The sequence below is a fragment of the Mauremys reevesii genome, linkage group 1 (genome assembly GCF_016161935.1).
Source record: "Mauremys reevesii isolate NIE-2019 linkage group 1, ASM1616193v1, whole genome shotgun sequence".
Taxonomy (NCBI): domain Eukaryota; kingdom Metazoa; phylum Chordata; order Testudines; family Geoemydidae; genus Mauremys; species Mauremys reevesii.
The window spans coordinates 223,490,269-223,515,562 of record NC_052623.1 but is presented as its reverse complement, the minus strand read 5'-3'; the positions used below and the strand labels follow the sequence as shown (position 1 = coordinate 223,515,562).

At 50.0% G+C, this 25,294-nt stretch overlaps 1 protein-coding gene across 1 annotated transcript; it reads right to left on the bottom strand.

The window, feature by feature from the left end:
* Positions 1-2,842: 2,842 nt before the first annotated feature.
* On the bottom strand, positions 2,843-23,667 carry LOC120404181 (scavenger receptor cysteine-rich type 1 protein M130-like). Its single transcript, XM_039536243.1, has 3 exons — positions 23,540-23,667; positions 15,793-16,107; positions 2,843-2,961 (listed from the first exon to the last, which is right to left on the bottom strand). The coding sequence occupies exons 1-3, from the start codon at positions 23,634-23,636 to the stop codon at positions 2,954-2,956; spliced, it is 420 nt and encodes a 139-aa protein (XP_039392177.1). The 5' UTR covers positions 23,637-23,667; the 3' UTR covers positions 2,843-2,953.
* Positions 23,668-25,294: the final 1,627 nt, after the last annotated feature.

Here is a 25,294-nt window from a genome sequence, read left to right as displayed (position 1 = left end):
CCTTCAAGTGCCCTATTACAAACTCAAACTTTATTCCCACTGGCATGTGCAGCTCCAGCTGAGATGCAGGTGCAGTTTTACAGAAAAGTGCACAGAAGGGTCTTTTGCTCTGATACTCCTTTGTTTGTGTGCAGCTCCCTCCTCCTGGTGAGGCTCAGAGGAGAGGGACTCCCTGCTGTGCACGTGCTAGGTGTGCAGCACAAGGCATTGCAGTTGTTATTACCACATTAGGGAATTTACACTGGCGAAGGTCGATCTGTTTTTTGCAGAGTTTCAAAGTCCTGACAATGAAGCTCATTTTTGTAAAGCTCCTGCCCAACCCATCTTTTTATTTTGTAAAAATACTAGGAAATTGCAGACAGAAGCATGGGCTGAATGAGTTCTCCCCTGACAGCTAGCTGGGAATGGGAAACACTTCAGGAGCAAACTGTATTTACATGAACACACCTCCTCTGCCTAGATATCCAGCAGATAGAGCAGAATGTAAATTACTGGGGTGTAAATTTACCTCACACTAGCCTGCTGCACACTGAGTGTCTGTGTGGACCCTGCTGCTGCGCACTAACATTTCCCTAGTGCTGTGAAACAGGAGTAAATCAAAGCACACTAGGGAACTGTTAGTGTCTGCCAGCATGGATCACATGGACACTCGGTGCATGGCAGGACAGTGCAGGGTAGATTTGCATCCCAGCTTGCCACAAACTAAGTGTTCATGTAGATCTGCTCTCAGTCTCCCTAACCCCACCCTGACTGCTTATTCCAGTGTTGTTGGCCAGTTAGTTTTAGACTCTCCCCACACTCTGGTCCCTGATCTGGTCAATCTGTCCTCACCCACCACCAGTTCCACCCCACTGGTTCCCAGTCCAAGACTCCTTGTCCAGTCAGTCCCAGTCTCCCCCAGCTCCCAATCTTCTTGCTCAGCAAGTCACAGTCTCTGTCTCCCAACTCTTGTTCTATTTACTCAGCCTAGCCAGTAAGAATCTCCTCCGCTCCCTTCTGCCAGACCCAGTCTCCTTTCCCAGCCAGTTCCCATCTCCCCCTTTCTCTCCCAGTCTCAGTTTCTTGCTTCCCACCAGTATCCAGTCTCGGAATGTCCGTCTGTCCCCCGGCCACCCCACAAGCTCCTTCTCCCAGTCTACTCTCCTCCTCTCATCCCGGTTTGATTCTTGTCCCTTCTACATTCAATTCAGGTGGTTTCCTTTCTGCACTGCCTGGGCCCAATAGGGGAAGACAATCTCCCTGGGACAGAGTGCTGGGGGTGAACAGATGAGCCTGCACTCGGATTGTGATGCTGGCAGACCGGGTGCCAGCTCATGCCAAAGCCCCAGGTCTCATTGAAGGCTTACAAATGCACGGCCTGGCTAATTTACCTGTGTATTAGTATTGGTCAAAGTGATTATTAAATGTGTAAATGTATAAGAGTGTTTAATCTTCAAGAAATCTAACAGGATGTTATTTGCATTGTTCTCACTTATCTATATACCGTTATAATGCAATAGCAAACATTTACACTGTGTATAGCCCTGTAACTAAATAACCCACCAAAGGAGAAAGAAGCCTTGTGGAATGCAAATGAAGAACTTTCACAGAAAAGTGCTAATTTCAAAGCAAGTGGTCATTGTGTGTGATGATTGGAGGCAAACACTAAATGCATTCCTCACTCTCTGTCATCAAAGGAAGAGTCCATGTGGGTAATGACCCTCTCAGTTTGTTTTCTCTGAGAAGAAGCTGTAAGTCTGGATTCAGGGAAAGATCCTTCATCTCTGGACTGTCTGAATTCTAACAGGGTGGAATAAGTGAATGAAAAGATGGAGCTCCCCAGAGTTATTCTGGGGAGTCCTGAGAGACTTTTGGGAAACTGGCAGATGACTACATCTCTGCTACAATTTTGAATTATAGACCGTGGCCACTGGGAACTGCGGGCGGCTGTGAAATGTAAACAAACTATCAGGCGGCCCAGCAACTGATTACTCTGATGGGCCACATGCGGCCTGCAGGCTGCAGGTTTCCCCCATTGGTCTAAGGGCACTGTCTGTGACTCGTGGTAAGACTGTTATAGTAAACCAGGCACAGGTGCCAGCTTCCAATTGTCCCGGGGGTGCTCAACTCCTGGTCCGCCCCCAGTTTCTTCCACACTGCACACCCTCCCCAATGCTCCCCCCTGCCCCGCCTCTTTCTACCCTTCCCCTGATCACGCCCCATCCCTGCTCCTCCCCATCCCTCTCAGTGCCTCCTGGACGCCACAGAATAGCTGATCGTGGTGAGTGGGAGGCACAGGGAGGGAGAAGGAAGAGTTGATTGGCGGAGCCATCGGCAGGCAGGAGGCGCTGGGTGTGGGGAGGTTGGCTGCTGGTGGGTGCTGAGCACCCGCTAATATTTTCCACAGAGTCGGTGCCTAGGAATCCAGGAGTTCACATTTGATACTGGCCTGGTGAAATCTAATTATAGAACACAGCACCAGTTTGCAGTGTCTGCCCTGTTTTCTGACAGTCTGCCCTGAGGAGGCACTCACAGTCATGAGCCACTGCAGACAGTGTGACACGGATCTCTTAGATGTCAGTTAGTCCCCTAAAGAAAGCTGACTGAGGTGATTAGCTAAGAAGGCTCGCGGGCTGGGTGGATAAAGAGCCAAGTAGCCCATCAGCCCGAATCAGATAAAGAAGCACAGGAAGGATGCCCCTGGTGGGGAAAGAGAGAGGGGAACAGGGTTAGCTGAGCCCAGTCTCAGAAAGGCCTTAGGTGAGGGAAATCTTTCTTCCCCTCAGGTCCGGTGGTGAAGGCCAAAAAACACAGAGGATACTGTGCACAGACTGTTGCATGGGAACTGTAGTGCCATGGTGGAGGGAACTCAAAATCAGTGGCACAGTGAATGCACAACTAATGGAGTCTAGGCTGCTTCTGTTGTTGCTAGAGAATTTACATCGGCGAGGGCCAGTCCGTTTTGTGTAGAATTTCAAAGTCCTGGAAATGAAGCTCATTTTAATAAAGTCCTGCCTGTCATCTTTATTTTTTGAACAATGCTAGGAAATTGCATATCACGCCCCTCCACCCCGCACCTTCACCTCCCCCATGTTAAGAGGTTGTTGAGATTTTGCATAGAAACACTCACAATCCAGAGAGGGTTAAGATTAAACACTTACCTTTAGCTCCCATTGCCAGGGGAGCTGCTAAAACATTTGAAATTTTAAGAAAAATATTCTACTCTTCCTTGTACTGTTTGCATAGGAATTTATTACTCCTACTAACTGTTAAAAAGAGAAGAGTTACAAATAAAACTTATAATGGACCCATAGTTATAATGTTAAATATGGAGTCATAGGAAATTCCTCCATAATATGATATCCTTGTTCTGGGTAAGGCTGAGATATTCTTTTGGCTGAGCCCTCTGTGCTACACCAGATCTACAGGGTATCAGGGAGTCAGGATGATCAACCCATTGCCTGGTCACCCTATGAGGGTGGGAAAGGGGCTCCATAAACACCCTTCCCTCTGTGTATCTTCCAAGCTACTCTGGCTGGGTGCCTCAGTCTCGATTTTAAGCTAAGGGTAAACATTTCAGATGTGCCTCAGTGACTTAGGAGCCTACCTGTCATTTTCAAAAGTGACTCAGGGCCAGATTTTAAAGGACATTCAGGCACCTAGGAGTGAAGACAGGCAACTACCGGGACTTTCCAAATCTCCTGGGAGTTCAGCACCAGGCACATTTGAAAATCCCACTGAGCACCTATCTGCATTTATAGACACCTACATATCTTTTAAAACCTGGCCCTTGGGCACTTAGGAGCCAAAGTCTTATTGAAAGTCAAAGCAAATTGGGCACCAAACTCCCATCAGCCTCTTTGGTAATCCCAATGTAAACTCATATACAATTTTTTGAACAGAAGTTAATGGTGATAAACAACCAGACACATTATTTGCTAACAGGCAAATTCACTAATTCAATGATTTTCATTAAATGTTTCTATGACCATAACTAAGTTTCCCAAATATTTTCCCTCAAAAGTGGCAAGTGGCAGCCTCAGTCCCAGGGCCCTGTGGGGCAGACAGCGCCAGCATCACTACTGCCCTGACGAACGACTGCATCAACAAGAAATCTTTCACCCTGCAGAGCAGGGCCAGCTCTAGGCACCAGCACTCCAAGCGTGTGCTTGGGGTGGCACTTTCCAAGGGGCGGAACTCCAGCCCCTCCTCCCGCCCTTTTTTTATTTTTTATTTTTTATTTTTTTACTTGGGGCACAAAAAGCCGGGAGTCGGCCCTGAACCAAGATGTTCTCTGTCAGCTGAGGCTTTCAGGCTGAGCTGGACCTGACACTGCAGTTCTGGCTGCAGTCGCTAGATGGCGCTCACGGCAGCCTGAGTCGCACAGGCTGGACCGCGGTTCAGGCTGCCCTGCCGATGGGGAGCCCGAGCATCATCCCCCGGAGCCGGGCCCGGGCTGGGGTGGTGAGAGGGGCTGAGCTCCGGGGGATGATGCTCGGGCTCTCAAGCAGCAGGGCAGCCTGAACCGCAGTCCAGCCTGTGTGTGAGGAGCTGGGGGGGGGGGGGGGGGGAGGGAAGTGGGACCAGGGATGCAGGGAGAGAGGAGGGGCCCTTTTGCCACCACCCCTGCCGCTCTGAGTCTCCCCAGGGCAGGGTGGCATTTCCCCGCCCCAGTGGGCTGTGCAGGGCACCACCGGGCTGGGCAGGGGGCGCAGATCCCGGCTCCCGCGCTGACAGGGTGAGTGGCTGGGCAGCCCGAGCTGCCAGGGAGCTGCCACCACCCCCTCCTGCCCCCGGACCCAGCTCGCCGCGCATGGTCCCCTCCTCAGCCCCTGCTGCCTGCCCTGGGCGGGGAGATGCAGAGCCCAGCTCCGAGCGGGGCAGCGGGGGATACTGCCCCCCGGGGGACCACCACCGCTTGGGCACCTGGGGTCAGTGTCCGTCCTCTCAGCTCTGCCTGCACGGGGCTGGGGAAGCAGCTGTCAGCACCTGCCCCTCTCAGCCCTTGCACCCCCCATTCCACTCCCAGCCTCTTCACTTGTATCTCCCCCCATTGCTCCTTCCCCTTGTACCTTCCCCCAGCCCTCTACTCCCGCACCTCCTCCCTTCCCCTGCACCTCTTCTCCTGCAACCCTCCTGATACCTCCCTCTCCTCCACCACCCTCCTCCGTGAGTACATCACACCCAGCTTCTCTGCCACTACAGAGCCCCCAAGCGCCCTCACACCCTCTCCTCTGCCTGAACCCTCTTTACCAGATCCCCATCCCTTTCCAGGTAGAAGGTTTGAGGGTTAGTCCCTATGCCTTCCATGTGCATTTGGAGCACTAAAGATGGGATTTTGGGAGGTGGGGAGGGCGAGATTTATACTAAAGTGAAATAAAAATAGGAGAAACAGTTTGATCCCCACTGCAAGTGTAAATGGGGATTGCTATGGTGAACGAGGTGGTCACGTTTGTGGGGGGGAGCCCAGGGCTAGGGTGGCAGGGGATGCGGGTGGGGGAGGGCACTGGTGTGGGGGGAGAGAGCCCAGGACTGGGGTGGGGGGCAGCCAAATGTTTTTTTGCTTGGGGTGGCAAAAATCCTAGAGCCAGCCCTGCTGCAGAGCAGGCAAACTCCTGGCTGGATCAGCGATTCCTACCAGATAAGCCTCCACCCCCTAGCCATGGGTCCCACAGCTGGGCTAAGACCCTCCATGACACCGACCCACATTCAGGAAACAAATTGTAAAATGGGAGCCATTCCAAGGGAAAGGAAAGGCCTGACACTGGAGCATCTGCACACAAGAAAATGAAAACATTTAATAGTCACAGAGGAGGGTCCTCAGTGGCCAGCGCCCTGCAAACACTGACCCTATTCCGCAGTCAGAAACAACCCCACACTTGTTACATTGTACAACCCCTTTGCCCCCTCTCACAACCCCTTCACCCACACTCACAGAGTGCCAGCTAACACTGTCCTTTCACCATCATTAAACACACAGACTGCTTCCATCTCCCACCTCACTGCTGCAATCCCCATGGCAAGAAGATGCCTGTGCTTTGCCCCTGACACACTCTACAGAACACAGCACTGAAATGAGGTATATGGGATCCCCAGGGTAGTCAGGCACCTCTTCCCTTTCATCACATGGTGGTGCTTAGTCCCAGACCTCCTCATATCACAGTCACAGCTCTGCCAAACTGCTCCCACTCATGCCTCCACCATTCAGCACAGCTATACCTAACACAGTGACTGCAGCTGGAGTACATGCAAATAATTCCCAGTGCCAGTAGCTAGTGCCAGCTCCAGGGGTCAGAGTTAAGGCTGCCTTGGCATTTACCGTAACTGTCTATTGCCTGGTTTTCAGCTATTTGAGTTTGGCCCAACTCGATGTCCTAGAAGGGCACGAGATACCTCTGGGCAACATGCACTCTGTGTAAATGAAGCTTTCTGTCAATTAATTTTAACTTAACTCCACAGTCTCTGACATGCGGAGCTGTCTGTGAACAGGCAGTAAGGAGAGTCTGGCCTTCATTGCAGTGAATGAACAACAGCCTCTTGTTTTGGGTGGGACTCGTAGAGCACCAGTGACAATTAATAGTGCACCAGTGTGAGAAATGTTTAACTCTAGCAGTGAGTGCAGGGCTATGTGCACACAGAGGGCTCAGGTCTCCATAGCGCTGTGTGTAGGCAGCTGCACTGGTGTAAAGTGGGCCTTTACCATCCTCACTAGTGCACTGCACCCATTTGCCACCTCTGAGGTGATTGTTGGCTGAATGAAGTTGCAACTAGACCCGCTGCCTCGGTGAGACAAGAGGCAGGCTCCAAAAGAGAATTTGGACAGTGGCTCAGCAAGAAAGGGAGTGATCAGCAAAATCTATATTGTGCATAATCTCCAGTGCAAGCCTGGGCAAATTTGGTGTAAGTGGCTGTTGTACATGCAAAGCTGGTGAACAGGGTCCTACTCAATCACAGCATTTAACAAGGCCATGCTCTGTGCTGGCTTCTCTGCTGTTCTCCCCTGGGGCATGTACATTTTCATGCTTCCCTCCTGGTACTGCCTTGTGGGTACAAGATTGCTGCCTGGCATGTAGACTGTAGACTTTATAAAGCCGCGCACAAGCGACCAGGGAGCTTTGCGAACAGGGGCTGCTAACAGGGAGTTTCGCAAGGGAGTTTAGAAGGGGAGTGGGAAGGGAGTGGGAGCCCCTCGCCAGCCCTAACCCCTTCCCCGTGGCCCCCCCCTAAAACCTATAAACCAAACTACATTCAAAACCTCTTCCTTTAAACCACCCTTTCACTAACTAGGAGACAATGCAGGCAGAAGCCCAGCAGCAGAGTGGGGGCTATCCAGTTTATTGCACTGAGTGTAGCATGTATGATTACCTGCCCTGTGGGCGGGTGGCGTATGTGTGCAGTCGGTGCAAGGAGCTCCTGGCCCTCAGAGACCATGTACGGATTTTGGAGGCCAGGGTGGCGGAACTGGAGGAGCTGAGAGAGGCAGAGAGGTATGTTGATGAGGCTTTCCGGGACACTGTAGAATTGTCCCACCTCCGCTTAGACAGCACCTGTGCTGTTGAGGAGGAAGAAGGGCCCAGGGAAGTAGAGCAGTCAATGGGAGCAGAGGGAAACCTTCCCGTAGTTGGGACCCTCCTTCCAGATGGTGCTGGGGTTGCCTCTCCGGGGGAGGGAACTCCAGTTTCTAGGAAAAGGCAGGTGTTAGTAATGGGAGATTCGATTATTAGAAATATAGATAGCTGGGTCTGTGATGACCGGGAGAACCGTATGGTGACTTGCCTGCCTGGTGCGAAGGTTGCGGATCTCTCGAGGCATCTAGATAGACTTATGTGTAGTGCTGGGGAGGAGCCAGTGGTCGTGGTACATGTAGGTACCAATGACATAGGGAAGGGTAGGAGAGATGTCCTGGAAGCCAAATTTAGGCTGCTAGGGAAGAGACTGAAATCCAGGACCTCTATGGTGGCATTTTCAGAAATGCTCCCGGTTCCACGCGCAGGGCCGGGTAGGCAGGCAGAGCTTCAGAGTCTCAATGCGTGGATGAGACGATGGTGTAGAGAGGAGGGGTTCACGTTCATTAGGAACTGGGGAAACTTCTGGGATGGGAGGAGCCTATACAGGAGAGATGGGATCCACCTAAACCAAAGTGGAACCAGACTGCTGGCGCTAAACATTAAAAAGGTTGTAGAGCAGTTTTTAAACTAGGTGATGGGGGAAAGCCGACTGCTGCAGAGAAGCGTGTGGATCGGACACAGACTTCTCTTAGGGGAGAGTCTGATGATAGAGAATCTCCAGGTTATAGTCAGGAGCAGAGGAATGAGAAATATAATGTAAGGGCCGGATCAGATGATGAACAGTCACATAAAAAAGAATCTGGCACATCAGAAAAAGGCAGGCTAATAAACAGGGACAAGTTTTTAAAGTGCTTGTACACAAATGCCAGAAGTCTAAATAATAAGATGGGTGAACTAGAGTGCCTTGTGATAAAGGAGGATATTGATATAATAGGCATCACAGAAACCTGGTGGACTGAGAGCAATCAATGGGACACAATCATTCCGGGGTACAAAATATATAGGAAGGACAGAACAGGCCGTGCAGGGGGAGGAGTGGCACTATATGTTAAAGAAAGTGTAGATTCAAATGAAGTAAAAATCTTAAGCGAATCCACAGGTTCCATAGAGTCTCTATGGATAGAAATTTCATGCTCTAGTATTTTTTTTTGTTTTGGGTTGTATTATCGACCACCTGACCAGGACAGTAATAGTGATGATGAAATGCTAAGGGAAATTAGAGAGGCTATCAAAATTAAGAACCCAATAATAGTGGGGGATTTCAATTATCCCCATATTGACTGGGAACATTTCACTTCAGGACGAAATGCAGAGATAAAATTTCTCGATACTTTAAATGACTGCTTCATGGAGCAGCTGATACGGGAACCCACAAGGGGCGAGGCGACTCTAGATTTAATCCTGAGTGGAGCGCAGGAGCTGGTCCAAGAGGTAACTATAGCAGGACCGCTTGGAAATAGTGACCATAATACAATAGCATTCAACATCCCTGTGGTGGGAAGAACATCCCAACTGCCCAACACTGTGGCCTTTAATTTCAAAAGGGGAACTATACAAAAATGAGGGGTTAGTTAGACAAAAGTTAAAAGGTACATTGACTAAAGTGAAATCCCTGCAAGTTGCGTGGGCCCTTTAAAAGACACCATAATAGAGGCCCAACTTCAATGTATACCCCAAATTAAGAAAAACTGTAAAAGAACTAAAAAAGAGCCACCGTGGCTTAACCACCATGTAAAAGAAGCAGTGAAAGATAAAAAGACTTCCTTTAAAAAGTGGAAGTCAAATCCTAGTGAGGCAAATAGAAAGGAGCACAAACGCTGCCAACTTAAGTGCAAGAGTGTAATAAGAAAAGCCAAAGAGGAGTTTGAAGAACGGCTAGCCAAAAACTCCAAAGGTAATAACAAAATGTTTTTTAAGTACATCAGAAGCAGGAAGCCTGCTAAACAACCAGTGGGGCCCCTTGACGATGAAAATACAAAAGGAGCGCTTAAAGATGATAAAGTCATTGCGGAGAAACTAAATGGATTCTTTGCCTCAGTCTTCACGGCTGAGGATGTTAGGAGATTCCCAAACCTGAGCTGGCTTTTGTAGGTGACAAATCTGAGGAACTGTCACAGATTGAAGTATCAGTAGAGGAGGTTTTGGAATTAATTGATAAACTCAACATTAACAAGTCACCGGGACCAGATGGCATTCACCCAAGAGTTCTGAAAGATCTCATATGTGTAGTTTCGTAAATATTAACTAAGGTTTGTAACCTGTCCTTTAAATCGGCTTCGGTACCCAATGACTGGAAGTTAGCTAATGTAACGCCAATATTTAAAAAGGGCTCTAGGGGTGATCCCGGCAATTACAGACCGGTAAGTCTAACGTCGGTACCGGGCAAATTAGTTGAAACAATAGTAAAGAATAAAATTGTCAGACACATAGAAAAACATAAACTCTTGAGCAATAGTCAACATGGTTTCTGTAAAGGGAAATCGTGTCTTACTAATCTATTAGAGTTCTTTGAAGGGGTCAACAAACATGTGGACAAGGGGATCCGTGGACACAGTGTACTTAGATTTCAGAAAGCCTTTGACAAGGTCCCTCACCAAAGGCTCTTACGTAAATTAAGCTGTCATGGGATAAAAGGAAAGGTCCTTTCATGGATTGAGAACTGGTTAAAGGACAGGGAACAAAGGGTAGGAATTAATGGTAAATTCTCAGAATGGAGAGGGGTAACTAGTGGTGTTCCCCAAGGGTCAGTCCTAGGACCAATCCTATTCAATTTATTCATAAATGATCTGGAGAAAGGGGTAAACAGTGAGGTGGCAAAGTTTGCAGATGATACTAAACTACTCAAGATAGTTAAGACCAAAGCAGATTGTGAAGAACTTCAAAAAGATCTCACAAAACTAAGTGATTGGGCAACAAAATGGGAAATGAAATTTAATGTGGATAAATGTAAAGTAATGCACATTGGAAAAAATAACCCCAACTATACATACAACATGATGGGGCTAATTTAGCTACAACGAGACAGGAAAAGATCTTGGAGTTATCGTGGATAGTTCTCTGAAGATGTCCACGCAGTGTGCAGAGGCGGTCAAAAAGCAAACAGGATGTTAGGAATCATTAAAAGGGGATAGAGAATAAGACTGAGAATATATTATTGCCCTTATATAAATCCATGGTACGCCCACATCTTGAATACTGTGTACAGATGTGGTCTCCTCACCTCAAAAAAGATATTCTAGCACTAGAAAAGGTTCAGAAAAGAGCAACTAAAATGATTAGGGGTTTAGAGAAGGTCACATATGAGGAAAGATTAAAGAGGCTAGGACTCTTCAGTTTGGAAAAGAGAAGACTAAGGGGGGACATGATAGAGGTATATAAAATCATGAGTGATGTTGAGAAAGTGGATAAGGAAAAGTTATTTACTTATTCCCATAATACAAGAACTAGGGGTCACCAAATGAAATTAATAGGCAGCAGGTTTAAAACAAATAAAAGGAAGTTCTTCTTCACGCAGCGCACAGTCAACTTGTGGAACTCCTTACCTGAGGAGGTTGTGAGGGCTAGGACTATAACAATGTTTAAAAGGGGACTGGATAAATTCATGGTGGCTAAGTCCATAAATGGCTATTAGCCAGGATGGGTAAGATTGGTGTCCCTAGCTTCTGTTCGTCAGAGGATGGAGATGGATGGCAGGAGAGAGATCATTTGATCATTGCCTGTTAGGTTCACTCCCTCAGGGGCACCTGGCATTGGCCACTGTCGGTAGACAGATACTGGGCTGGATGGACCTTTGGTCTGACCCGGTACGGCCTTTCTTATGTTCTTATGTTCTTATGAACTGTGATGTGTTTGCTTTGCTGCAATATGGCTAATTGGCCATAATTGGCAGGAGGAGGACAATGGACCGAGCAGTGACAGGAGTCTAGGATAAGAACTGGCCTTTGGAGAGACATGGGCGCTCATCTGGGACTGAGAGACAGAGAGAGAGAGAGAGAGAAGAAACCTAGATGGGTCCACAGCAACATGGCTCATGGTAGCCCTTCTGTGGCCCAATATGGAGAGGGGTTACAGTTGGGGGTTGCTGGAGGGGATATTTGGGGAATGCTGGAGGGGTGTGTGAATAATGGGAGGGAGTATTTGGGGGATGCTGGAGGGGTGTGAGTGCGTACTGGGAGGGAGTATTTGGGGGGTCCTGGAGGGGTGTGTGTGTACTGGGAGGGGATATTTGGGGGATGCTGGAGGGATGTGTGTGTACTGGGAGGGAGTATTTGGGGGATGCTGGAGGGGTGTGAGTGTACTGGGAGGGGATATTTGGGGGATGCTGGAGGGATGTGTGTGTACTGGGAGGGAGTATTTGGGGGATGCTGGAGGGGTGTGAGTGTACTGGGAGGGGATATTTGGGGGATGCTGGAGGGATGTGTGTGTACTGGGAGGGAGTATTTGGGGGATGCCGGAGAGGGTACCTGCAGCCTCACTCTCAAGTTGGGGTCAGTGTCATGTTTCCTGCCAGCTGGTGCATGCCTGGTCAGCAGAGCCAGCCCATCAGTCAAGGTCTCCCTGCAGGCTTCTCCCCCTTCCCTGGGCTGGGAGTAGGGGCCTGGCCCTCTCACGACTCCTGACTGGGTTCTGAGGCCCTGTGGTGGGGCAGGTGGCCAGGCCAACAGGTGCTTGGTGGCTTCGCTTACTTGGTGGGCCAGGCTGGGATGGAGCTAGCAGGACTCAGCAGATGAGGATGACCTGGGGACGGACCAATCAGGGCGTGGAGATGGCTCTTTCTGAGCTGCAACATCTGGAAAAATCCTGGACATTTTCTCTTATTTGGAAAAACTGCCCGGACAGAGGTCAGCAAACAAAAAAAGAGTTTATGTCCAGGAAAACCAGACATATGGTAACCCTAACCATAGGACTTTCTGATGCTGTGTTCCAGGTGACTAATAAACCCTGCTGTGTTTTGAAAAGGCTGCCTGGAGTCACTGCAAATACTTGCTGAGGTGCATTGGTCCCTGATGAGTGTAAATGTCTCTGAGCAGGGGTCTGTCTCAGTTGGACTCACTGGGCAGAGCTCATGGTGCGAAACAGAAGTGCTGGAGCACAGAGACTCTGTCTTGGAGGCCTTAAGGCCACATGATCTACCTTAAGGAAGAGAGTGACCAATTGGGGTCTGGCACACTGAAGGTGTCCTCAAGGGACTGTTTAAAAGCTGGGGCATAGCACAGATCCTGTAGATCTGTGACACCTGACAAGGCCCAAGTTTGGTGCCAATATGTGATAAAGACTCAAAATGAAGGAGACACACTGAGCATTCATGCAGGAAACTTAAAGTGCTGAGGAATCTTTTCCTTTAGTGTAAATGGCTCTGTAACCTCAGGGCAACGATTCTTTATTTCTGAGGTAAATAATTTTCAGTACTAAACGTGAAGGGACACAATTTATGTTGCTCATTGGTCACTTTGGTACCAAGATGAGTTACATCATCAAAACCAGGTAACTGGAGTTGGATGGCTGGAGTGAGGGTTTCTCAGACAGGTAAGTTTCTACTTTGCATTTATTCGGGATTTGCCTTGGGAACTGCTTGTGCCTAGTTCCCAGGCAGCCAGTCGAGTTCCTTTGCACCCTCTGGATACTGCCCAAATCCCCCAAGCAGCAGGGAACAGCCCAGAAGTTCAGGGTTTACAAGCCCAGGCAGAGACTACCTGTGCCTGCTGATAGTGCGGGGGCACAATTTAAATTTTCAGCCACCCTTGGAACACCTCTAGTCATGCCCCATCCTGCAGAAAGGCCCCACCCTCTGTTACCCTCAGTCTCCCCTCCTGGAAAGCAGCAGCCCCCTCCCTGCAGCTCCCATCTATTCCTCCTGCCTCTCCCTGTGGGGCACAGCTTGCAGCTCACAGGTTCCAGCAGCTGCCAGGCAGGGAGGGGGGCCGGGCCGCACCATGTGACCAAGCAGGGCTGGGAAACCATGGCAGAAATCACACAGACATACACACACGCCCAGCAGGGAATGGGGGTGTGGCTGCTAGGCTCGTGCTTTTGGCTCCTCCCATTATGCGAATGAGCTCCTCTCTGCAATTGTGCATTTCTGGTATAGAAACAGTGGCAATAAGGATGGTGCAGCTGAGTCAGTTACACCAGGGTCAGTTGAGAGACTGCAGCTGCAGGACTCACTTTACGTGGGAAACCCAGAATCAAGCCAAGAAAGAGACCCTTGGCACCGGTAGCTCCTTGCAGCAGTGCTGAACCTGGCACAGGAACTGAGAGGGGAGCCAATGTGTAACCCATTCCTGTTGGGTGTGGTGCTCTGTCTACCTCTAGTAGCACCTAGATATTGATGAGTTTGCTACAGTTTTGGTTGATAGGCTGGTAATTTTTTAGCTCATGCAGTAGAGGCCCATAGCACTAAGTTTTAGAGGTCCCAGGTTCAATCCTGGCCACTAACGACCAGGATCTCTCAGTGTTACAAATACACCTCCATGTACTGGGGGTTACTCCTGTTTAGGAGGCCCTCTGTTGCACCTCCTGCTGGTGTTCTGGGAATTAGCTCATTTTCCAGCCTTGGAGCACCCTCTGCAGGCCAGTATCCCACTGCTGCTTAGCCCCTGTGTCCCTCCCAGGACTCCAGTGTCCCATTAACTGGGATGCTGCCCCCTGGCAGTACACCCCTTAGTCTCAGGGTCTCCCCTCCCCAGGGAACCCCTATCCCCACCTTGTCTCACTCATAGGCTACCGCCAGTCACCAGCTAGCCCCTGCTCCCTGGGGCAGAGTGCAGTATAAGCCACTCATCACAGGCAAGGGGGTTTTGCACCTGCTGCCTTTCTGTACAACTAAGTACCTCTGTGGGGCCGTGAACTAGGCCATGCAACCTGGGGAGTTGCTGGCCTGGAGCTCCCCAGCCCCTGTGGCTGCTCCCCAGCCCTGCCTCACTCTGGGCACCCTGAGCTTCCCAGCAGCCACCTCCCACACCCTGAAAGCAGAGAGAGACTGACTGCTCCCTGGGACACTGCCCTCTTATAAGGGCCAGCTGCAGCCTGATTGGGGCATGGTCCAGCTGTGCCTACTTCCCCTATGAGCCCAGGTTTTCCCCTACCACAGCCCTCTCCCAGGGGTGTTTCACACCCTTCAGGGCAGGAGCAGGGTCACTGCCCCATTACACCCCCACTGTACCAGGCATAGTTCTGAGGGAAGGGGTGGGGCTTATGGTGACTGTGGCCCCTTTGTGCTGACACAGCCGGGGCTGAGAGGGCACAGAGCTGGGGTGAACTCCCCCCAACACACACAGTTTCTGGAGATCCTGCAATGAGGATAGTGAGTGAGTGGCAGGGTGCGAGAGGGAGACACATAGAGCACTGACCCCCGTGCTCAGATGTGACCTCACCAATGTTGGTGATCAGTGACTTGCAGAGAGGTGCAAACTGAGCTAATCAGAACAAAGATGCATTATCACTGTTCAGCCAGCTGTAGTGATCCATGTTCCCATCCTAAGTATTACCTGTCAGGGGCTGTTTCTATCAGTGCATTAGTCACTCTGTGTAAGACCCTGTGCCCAGGCATTTTTCTTGCACAAGCTTTGATGAAGCCAGGTTATGCAGACACATATTTCCCAAATGCAGAGTGCAGAGGGATCCAGGTGTATCACAGTGACATTGCCCTGGGGGTATATCTAGCCCACCCTGCATGGGAAGGCAGCCAGGTGGGCTGTGGAGGAAAGAGCTACACACCATGTGAGAGTTTCCTGCCAGACCCTGTGGGGGGATTCAGGGAAAGAGGGAGCCGTGCGGCGCAGTGTAGCCGGTTTTTGCCCCCCTGCACCTGCCCCAGCTGTTTTGGCCCCTCCCCCTTGCCATGGTCAGGCTCAGGGCTCCTCCCCTGCTGCCTCAGGGAACTCTGGGGAAAGCTCCACAGCACTCGCCCCCGACTCCTGTCCCAGCTCCAGCACCCACAGGCAGGGTCACAGCTGCTGCCGCTGCCCCAGGGAGACACTGAGCTGCTGTACCCAGGCATGTTCCAGCACAGACCTGATAATGGGGTCACCCACCCCACATCAACTACCCCAGCTGCCCCTGCTAGTGGCCCAGCCTGCTCATCCCCAGTCTGCCCAGGGGAGCTCAGGGAGAGACTGGTCAGCTCCACCCTGACCCCAGTGCAGGGCACAGTCCAGTTCTGAGTCACCAGGAACTTCACACATGGGTTCAGTCCCTTCTCCCTCACGGGGAGTTTCCTAAGGGAGCAGGTTGGCCAAGTTCTTACCTGAGCAGATCACTCCAGTGTCATAAGAATGAGGGCAGTCCCATGGACCCCATCCATCATGACTGCAGTTCCAGAGAGCTGACTCCTCACCACCACAATCAACATCATACAGCCAAGTCGGTCCAGATCCTTCTCCAAAATGAGCCCAGCCAGGGGCACTGACAGCAGATCCACATCCCAGCTGCTTACAAACCACCTCAGCATCTTCCATGTCCCAGTCAAAATCACACACCGTCCCCCACTGATCCTGGTGTTTAACCTCCACTCTCCCAGCACAGGGGCTGCCTCCATTTTCCAGCCTCAGCTCCTCAGCACCTTCAAAGAGAGACACAGAGCAGGATCAGAGCAAGCAGGGAGCCCCCTCCCCAGCGTTATCACAGCAGAGTCCACGCCCAGCAGAGGGGATTCACGCCCAGAGCCAGGAGAATGGGATATGCCCAGAGCTGCCTCATGTTGCCAACTTCTCACATCTCAGGGCCTCACATTTCAGGCCTGTCAGTGCTGCAGCTCTTGCCATTTTATCCCCACTCTGGTGATTTGGGGTGTTTTTACTCATCTTGTGAGAACATGATGAAAGACACCAACTCACGGAGTTTCCCTTATTCCAAAAGGCACCATCTCCTGTCACTGGGGCTGAAGCCAGCGAGATGCCGCCATCTCCCTACAGTCTGTCCACATGTGGGAGTGAGGCCACCCTGAATAAATCTGGCTGCCACTTCCCACTGTTTTCAATGAGACTGAAGCCCATAGGGAATGTGGCTTCCCCTGAATGGCTCAAGGGACTGGACAGGACCCAGGGACTGTGATGGGAAGCAGAGACCCTGTGCAAGGAGGATGGGGACAGTGAGGGGAGAAGGGCACTGTGGGGCAGGAGGCAGATTCAGGAGTTTTTAGGGAATGGGGTTCAGGTGCTGTGTGGGCAGAAAGGAGGAGTGTAAAGTGGAGGGTCTGGAGCAGGGGACCAGGGGAAGGGAGGGTTCTGAAAAGTTGGGTCAGGAGGAAGGAAGAGGAGGGGGGTCTGGAGTGCAGGAGGAGTGATATATGTGTAGGGGGCTGGAGAAGGAGGCAGGAAGGAGGGAGGCAAGGAGTGTGAAGGGGCAGATAGGTGGGGACCAGGCGAAGGGAGCAGGGGACCAGGTGAAGGGATGGGGCTGGAAAGTTGTGTTAGAAGACAGAGAGGAGAGGGTCTAGAGTTGTGGAAGAGGGAGAATTGAGGAGGGGACTGGAAAAGGAGGCAGGAAGGAGGGAGGTGAGGGGAATGGAGGGGCAGGGAGGAGGGAGTCTGGAGCAGAGGGGCATGAGGGAGTAGTGGGGTGAGGAATAACGACTGGAGTAGGGTGCAGGAGGGAGGGTGGAGAGGGGAGGAGGGGGTCTGGAACAGGAGTCTGGAGGGAGGCAAGGGAAGAGGAGGGGCCTCTAGATTGTGGGGTGTTCTTCAGTCTGAGACAGAGAAGTTGCAGGGTGGGGTGGGGGAAGCCAGGGAAGTGTTGCTATTTGCAAATGGCTAAACCAAACCCATCGTGTTATGGTGACATTATAGCTGATGTGAATGGTTCATGTCAGTGTGAAGGTCTCCAGTATCTGTAACTCACCCCTGAACAGTAACAGAAGTTCTGTGCGTGAGTGTGAACCACGCTGCATGAATTAACTCAGTGCCTGTCAAACTATTTCCCAGCCACCCCTTCGTCTGTCAGAGGAACTGAACCAGGAGGGAGAGCAAAGGCAGTGCTGGGCAATGGACGGCAGTTCCCGTCTCAGGGGTGAGGGGAGGGAAGCGCAGTCTCCAGCTGAGCAGCCAAGGGGAGTCGTACAGTTTGGGTGCATTAAATGGTGACTTTTCAGCCTGGGATTCTCATCCCCTCTCTGGCAGAGGAGCAGAGGGGAGTTCAAAAGTCCAAAGACAGACTGAGTAACGTGACTGGACATTTTTTATAACCTTGTAATTTTTGTTCTGTGGCGCTTGGCATTACATCCTTGTGCTCTCTACCGGAGCTTCCTCTCCCCACCTGCCCCACACATTTCCCTCTTCCATTGTTCTCTCTTCCCACCTGCCTCCCCTGGGCTCTTCTCCCCTTTCTACCTGGCCTCTCTGCCCTGCATGTACAGGCTGTTTCTTCCCCAGATGAGCAGCACATTCTGGTTCAACAAGGACAAGTGCTCTGCTCTCACTCCCTGCCATTGGCTTTTTTCCCCAGTAGCCAGATCTGAGTTCCACCCCCTACCCCCAGTTGTCTCTCGAGTTTTTTGTCTCTCTGGGGATGTGGAGAGGCAAAGCTGGCTGCTGGGAGAGAGGCAGGTCACAGGAACTGTGAGGATGGGCCACTGCCTGTCACACGGTGCTGGGATATTGGCTGGGAGAATTGGTCTACATGACAGGGTGTGAAGACACAGGATTGACCCTGAGACTGGGAGCAAGTACGGGCATCATTACAGTGCCCATGAGTTACAGCTACATGCAGAGTTCCACTGTGACCCCTGGAACAGGCTGGCTCCAGCAGTGAATGGCTGAGCAGGGGACACCGTGTCTATCGAGCCTCCATGGAGCTCAGAGAACAGCGCAGTTCACACCAGTATGTGCCCAGACCATCCTGCTCCTTTAATGCCAAGCAAATACAAAACACCACTTTTCTGCAATCCACAGGGGCATTTATTCAGGTATGACTTCAGTGCAGTCCCACAGCCAGCCAATGGGGCCTGGTCTGCACTAAGAAAAAAGGGGCTTTTTTTCAGTGGTGTTAACTCAGTGATGGTCACTCGTGGCAGGACCCAAGGCTGTAACACTGCTCTAGCTAAGTGCTCACACAGTTCTGTTTCCCTGCACACAGTAGAAACTAACAACAGCTGGCAATTTCCTTGCTCAGAAATCCCCCAGCCTGCCCCTCCAGCGAGCTCCAACAGGCTTTGTTTCTTTTCTGCTTCCAAGATCCCGGTTACGACTCCTTCTACTGGCTTCTCCCTCCAACAGACACAGTCTGATGCCAGTATCCTGGCCCCTGCATTGGCAACAGTGGAAACCCCTGGCTTAGATCTGCCCTGCCCAGGTGCCCAGTGCCTTTGGCAGTAGGCCCCACTGTCTGCAGCTGTTTTAACTACATAAAGGATCTTGGTTCCTCCATCTGTTGAACCTAAAAGAGAGTTCTTCACACTGCCATTGGCTTTCATGAGGTCTCTGATTGTCCTAGTATCGAAGAAGGGAGGACTCCTGTCTCAGACCCAAGAGGGGAGGACTCCTGTCTCAGACCGAGAAAGCAGGACAATCAGCGAGTTATCTTAAGTGCCTATACACAAATGCAAGAAGCCTGGGGAACAAGCAGGGAGAACTAGAAGTCCTGGCACAGTCAAGGAATTATGATGTAATTGGAATAACAGAGACTTGGTGGGATAACTCACATGATTGGAGTACTGTCATGGATGGATATAAACTGTTCAGGAAGGATAGGCAGGGCAGAAAAGGTGGGGGAGTTGCGTTGTATGTAAGAGAGCAGTATGACTGCTCATAGCTCCAGTATGAAACTGCAGAAAAACCCGAGAGTCTCTGGATTAAATTTAGAAGTATGAACAACAAGGGTGATGTCGTGGTGGGAGTCTGCTACAGACCACCGGACTAGGGGGATGAGGTGGACGAGGCTTTCTTCCAGCAACTAACAGAAGTTGCTAGATCACAGGCCCTGGTTCTCATGGGTGACTTTAATCACCCCGATATCTGCTGGGAGAGCAATACAGTACTGCACAGGCAATCCAGGAAGTTTCCGGAAAGTGTACGGGTCAATTTCCTGGTGCAAGTGCTGGAGGAACCAACTAGGGGAAAAGCTCTTCTTGACCTGTTGCTCACAAACAGGGAAGAAATAGTAGAGGAAGCAATAGTGGATGGGAACCTGGGAGGCAGTGACCATGAGATGGTCGAGTTCAGGATCCTGACACAAGGAAGAAAGGAGAGCAGTAGAACAGAGACCCTGGACTTCAGAAAAGCAGACTTCGACTCCCTCAGGGAACTGATGGGCAAGGTCCCCTGGGAGAATAACATGATGGGGAAAGGAGTCGAGGGAAGCTGGCTGTATTTTAAAGAAACCTTATTGAGGTTGCAGGAACAAACCATCCCGATGTGTAGGAAGAAAAGTAAATATGGCAGGCGACCAGCTTGGCTCAACAGTGAAATCCTTGCTCGTCTTAAACACAAAAAAACAGCTTACAAGAAGTGGAAGATTGGACAAATAACCAGGGAGGAGTATAAAAGTATTGCTCAGGCATGCAGGAGTGAAATTAGGACGGCCAAATCACACTTGGAGTTGCAGCTAGCCGGAGATGTTAGGAGTAACAAGAAGGGTTTCTTCAGGTATGTTAGCAACAAGAAGCAAGTCAAGGAAAGTGTGGGCCCCTTGCTGAATGCGGGAGGGAACCTAGTGACAGAGGATGTGGAGAAAGCTAGTGTACTCAATGCTTTTTTTGCCTCTGTCTTCACAGACAAGGTCAGCTCCCAGACACCTGCACTCTGCATCACGGTATGGGGAGGAGGTGACCAGCTCTCTGTGGGGAAAGAAGTAGTTCGGGACTATTTAGAAAAGCTGGACGAGCACAAGTCCATGGGGCCGGATGCGCTGCATCCGAGGGTGCTAAAGGAGTTGGCCGATGAGATTGCAGAGCCATTGGCCATTATCTTTGAAAACTCATGGCGATCGGTTGAGGTTCCAGACGACTGGAAAAAGGCTAATGTAGTGCCCATCTTTAAAAAAGGGAAGAAGGAAGATCCAGGGAACTACAGGCCAGTCAGTTTCACCTCAGTCCCTGGAAAAATCATGGAACAGGTCCTCAAGGAATCAATTCTGAACCACTTAAAGGAGGGGAAAGTGATCAGGAACAGTCAGCATGGATTCACCAAGGGCAAGTCATGCCTGACTAACCTAATTGCCTTCTATGATGAGATAACCAGCTCCGTGGATGAGGGGAAAGCAGTGGATGTGCTATTTCTGGACTTTAGCAAAGCTTTTGATACAGTCTGCCACAGTATTCTTGCCAGCAAGTTAAAGAAGTATGTGCTGGATGAATGGACAGTAAGGTGGATAGAAAACTGGCTAGATGGTCGGGCTCAACGGGTAGTGATCAATGGTTCCATGTCTAGTTGGCAGCCGGTATCAAGTGGGGTGCCCCAAGTGTCGGTGCTGGGGCCGGTTTTGTTCAATATCTTCATTAACGATCTGGAGGATGGTGTGGACTGCACCCTTAGCAAGTTTGCAGATGACACTAAACTGGGAGGAGTGGTTGATACGCTGGAGGGTAGGGATAGGATACAGAGGGACCTAGACTAATTAGAGGATTGGGCCAAAAGAAATATGATGAGGTTCAACAAGGACAAGTGCAGAGTCCTGCACTTAGGACGGAAGAATCCCATGCACTGCTACAGACTAGGGACCGAATGGCTGGGCAGCAGTTCTACAGAAAAGGACCTAGGGGTTACGGTGGACGAAAAGCTGAATATGAGTCAACAGTGTGCCCTTGTTGCCAAGAAGGCTAATGGCATTTGGGGTTGTATAAGTAGGGGCATTTCCAGCAGATCGAGGGATGTGATCATTCCCCTCTATTCAGCACTGGTGAGGCCTCATCTGGAGTACTGTGTCCAGTTTTGGGCCCCACACTACAAGAAGGATGTGGATAAATTGGAGAGAGTCCAGCGGAGGGCAACAAAAATGATTAGGGGGCTGGAACACATGACTTATGAGGAGAGGCTGAGGGAACTGGGATTGTTTAGCCTGCAGAAGAGAAGAATGAGGGGGGATTTGATAGTTGCTTTCAACTACCTGAAAGGGGGTTTCAAAGAGGATGGATCTAGACTGTTCTCAGTGGTAGAAGATGACAGAACAAGGAGTAATGGTCTCAAGATGCAGAGGGGGAGGTTTAGGTTGGATATTAGGAAAAACTTTTTCACTAGTAGGGTGGTGAAGAACTGGAATGGGTTACCTAGGGAAGTGGTGGAATCTCCTTCCTTAGACTTTTTTAAGGTCAGGCTTGACAAAGCCCTGGCTGGGATGATTTAGTTGGGTTTGGTCCTGCTTTGAGCAGGGGGTTGGACTAGATGACCTCCTGAGGTCCCTTCCAACCCTGAGATTCTATGATTCTATGAAGACTCCCTGATGGCAGCCATCAGCACCTTTCAGCTATCAATCACATACTTCACCTATCATATACTGACTCCACTTCTGTGCCCCAACTTGCAATAATGAACCACTCCGCACTATGAACATTGGGGAGGTTTAGATCTGGATCTGGGAGTGAAACCTGCAGCTTTGACCCACCCCTGATATTTTCTCATTTGTTTGCCTGGACCCCACATCATTTTACAAATTTGTTTTCCCGCACTATGTAAAGAGGTCAGTAATTGTGAAACACGATCTTCTGGCAAAGACTGACCTGGCCTCTACTCAGGGCTCAGGGAGGAGAACTGGGGCACTGAGGGAAACGGAAAAGTAGCTGCTTGGTGATATCCCCTATATTGTAAACTCCCCCATGTCATGGTGTCTGTGTCATGTGAAGCAAACTCAAATTTCCAATAGAAAAAAAAAACTATCAAAGGGATGATGCACATTTCCTCATCAACCCAACAAAAATACATTGAGCTGAGCATGTGCTTGGCATCACTATATGACGCTAGCCCACAGATAACTGGAGAGTATTTTATGCTCCCCCATGTCACAGTGTCTGCATCATGTGAAGCAGTCGAATTTCCCATAGAAAATAAGAAATATCTAGGGGATGATGCACATTTGCTCATAAATCCAACAAAAATACACTGAGCTGAACATGTGCTTGGCATCAGTATATGACATGATCCCACAATCATGCAGTAATTTATCCCTCACGCGGTAGTAATTGTCCATCCCCTGCAATGTCAGTCTGATTGCCCAGGAGTCACCACAGAATTCCCTGCTTTTCGGTCATGCACAGATGTGTTATGGGCTCTAATCCCAGCACATTATATTCAAACTTCTTGGGAATCTGAAATATAAACTCCAAGTAACCTGCTAGACGGTTTGGTTTGCTCAGGATTTTCTGGGTACCAGCCCCCTAAGCACCGCACAGTTACTGAGCTGTCTGTGAAATATACATTAGGGCAGGTTTTTCTCTAAGACAATAATTTAGACTGACATTTCTGATTACAAACTTCAGAGTCAGTTTCTCAGGCTGGCGCAGCAGCACATCAGGTTCCCATGAACCAGATACTGTGGAGCAGTTCACTGCCCTACCAGTCACACGGATCATTATGATGCTGCTAACACCAGCCCAACAGGTTCCAATCACTGTATTATTTGAATCATATCCAGGTGCCACATTCAATTTTCATCCTATTGCTAATCAGCTGTGAAGTCTTTGGGCTAGATTCACTCCCTAAAATGCACCCTGCCCTCATTGCTCAGGCTCCACTGCTAACCAGAGCTGTGGCAGAGATGGGCAGCCAGTGCAAACCCTGCAGCACAGGGTCTAACATGCTCCCAACAAGATGCGCTGCTCAGTGAGTCACTGCTATTTGCACCAGCTTCATTCTCTGAATGGTTCAAAGGTGCAGCCCCATATTAGGGTCATTTGAATAGTCCAATCTCAAGGTAACAAAAGCCTCGATAACAGTGGCAAGGTCCAATCCTGAAAGGAAAGGTCACAACCTCTTAGCCAGGCACAGATGGTAAAAAGCTGACTGTAAAAGTTACCACCCTAATTCCAGTTAACCCAGTTCCCCTGGTGAAACACAGAAGAGACTTACCTGCTATGTCCTGAATTGTTAGGAGAAGAAGCCACAGCACCAGAGCGGAGAGATGTCCCTTCATTGCCAGCCTGACTTGATGTCCCCCTTCTCTCATGCACTGGCTGCACCTAAGCACCTGCCAGGGCTTCTCTGTGTCTGACAAGTGATAACAAAGCAGTGGAAAGGAAATATATAGATTCAGAGGCTGGCATCAGCTGCGGAAAGGAACCAATAGAAAACCCACCTGCCTTTTTAGTTATTATCAGTGGTTTTATCTGTGACTTTATGCAGCTAAAACAGCCAATAAAACTCAAAAGCAACAAACATCACCATATATGAGTGATGAGCCCCATGCTGACATCAGGTTTACCACAGCTTCACATCATCGGGTAACCCCCAATCTCCAGAGCTGGAAGGAAAAGATCTGCACAAACTGTATCCGTGCTGTTTCTCACCCTGATAGATTCTATATCATATTAAACATGAATTGGGAGACATTAGAGGCTGGCTATTTTATAAAGTAGGAAAGAAATCCCCTGTGCCAGAGGTGATCATTAAAAGATCAATTCCTAGTATAGGACATGACCAATTGTAGACAAGAACAACTGACTAGAACCAAGTTGTGTCACTCAGATCAGCTTTATAGAGGAAGAATTACTCAGCAGCATCTGAAATATTGATAGTTCTTCTACTAATCGACCTTGGGGCAGGGCCGACCGGGGGATGGAAGGGCAAAAGGAGTAGCTGCCCCGGGGTTTGTGATTTAAAATTTCAATCACTGCCGGAGCCCAGGGAGGCACAGGCCAGGCAGTGTGGATCGGCTGGCTGGGGGAGGCTGACCCCTAGCTCCGCCCCTTCTGCCCAAGGCCTCCGGAGCTGGGCCTCGCTACCGGTAAGTGCTTAATGTTACTTTCACCCTGCCTCGGATTTCCTGCCTAGACCATGATTCTTAGTAGTAGAGACAGAGCTTAGGGCTTCCTGAGTAGGCCATGACCCTCTCTTGCAGTAGCAGGATGCCCTGCACACACCATGCCCATCAGTGCTGTCAGTAGGGGAAGATTCCTTGAAAACAAGATTACTTGATTCCTGGGACAGGGACAATAAAAGGAACAGGCACAAGGCTAAGGGCATATAGCACAGAATAATGACTGGCTGGCACCACACCTACCTCAGGCTCTTCCTAAAAAGAACTGTTACACATAGATGGATTAAGGGAAACGTCTTTAACTCGTTACCTCTCCATTTTCTTCCATGCTGCCCTTTCTGTATGGAGAAAACTCCCTAACAAAATCTATGCAACCAACACCTGATCCTCCTTTGAATCTCTCTTTGAGGTTCTGCTCTGTGGTGATTCTGGAAAAACACTTGACAGTGAGTGACTAGCTTGGCAGGGGGAGGCGGTGTGGCTGTGCCTCTTCCCCTTCCTTCCCTCTTATTTTTACCGAACTCCTCACCCCAATTCTGCCATTCCCCCTCACCCTGCCCTCCCACTATTTAAAGAAACAGCAATAGCAAAACAGGAAAGTGCACCAAGTAGTATAAGGGCCCTACTATCAATCAAACGTTAGCCACACTCTTCAACCTCTTATGCGCTGGCTATCCATCACAGGAATCCCACCCCTGGGGGTATTACTTCCGGAGTCAAGCCAGACTCATGACTGGAAGCAAGGTGTGTTATGTGACCCCATTCTAAGAACTCCTCCCACTGCCATCTACCAATCAGGATGGGTTTCCCCCCCAAGGGACTGCACCGAGAGGTGATTTGACCAATCA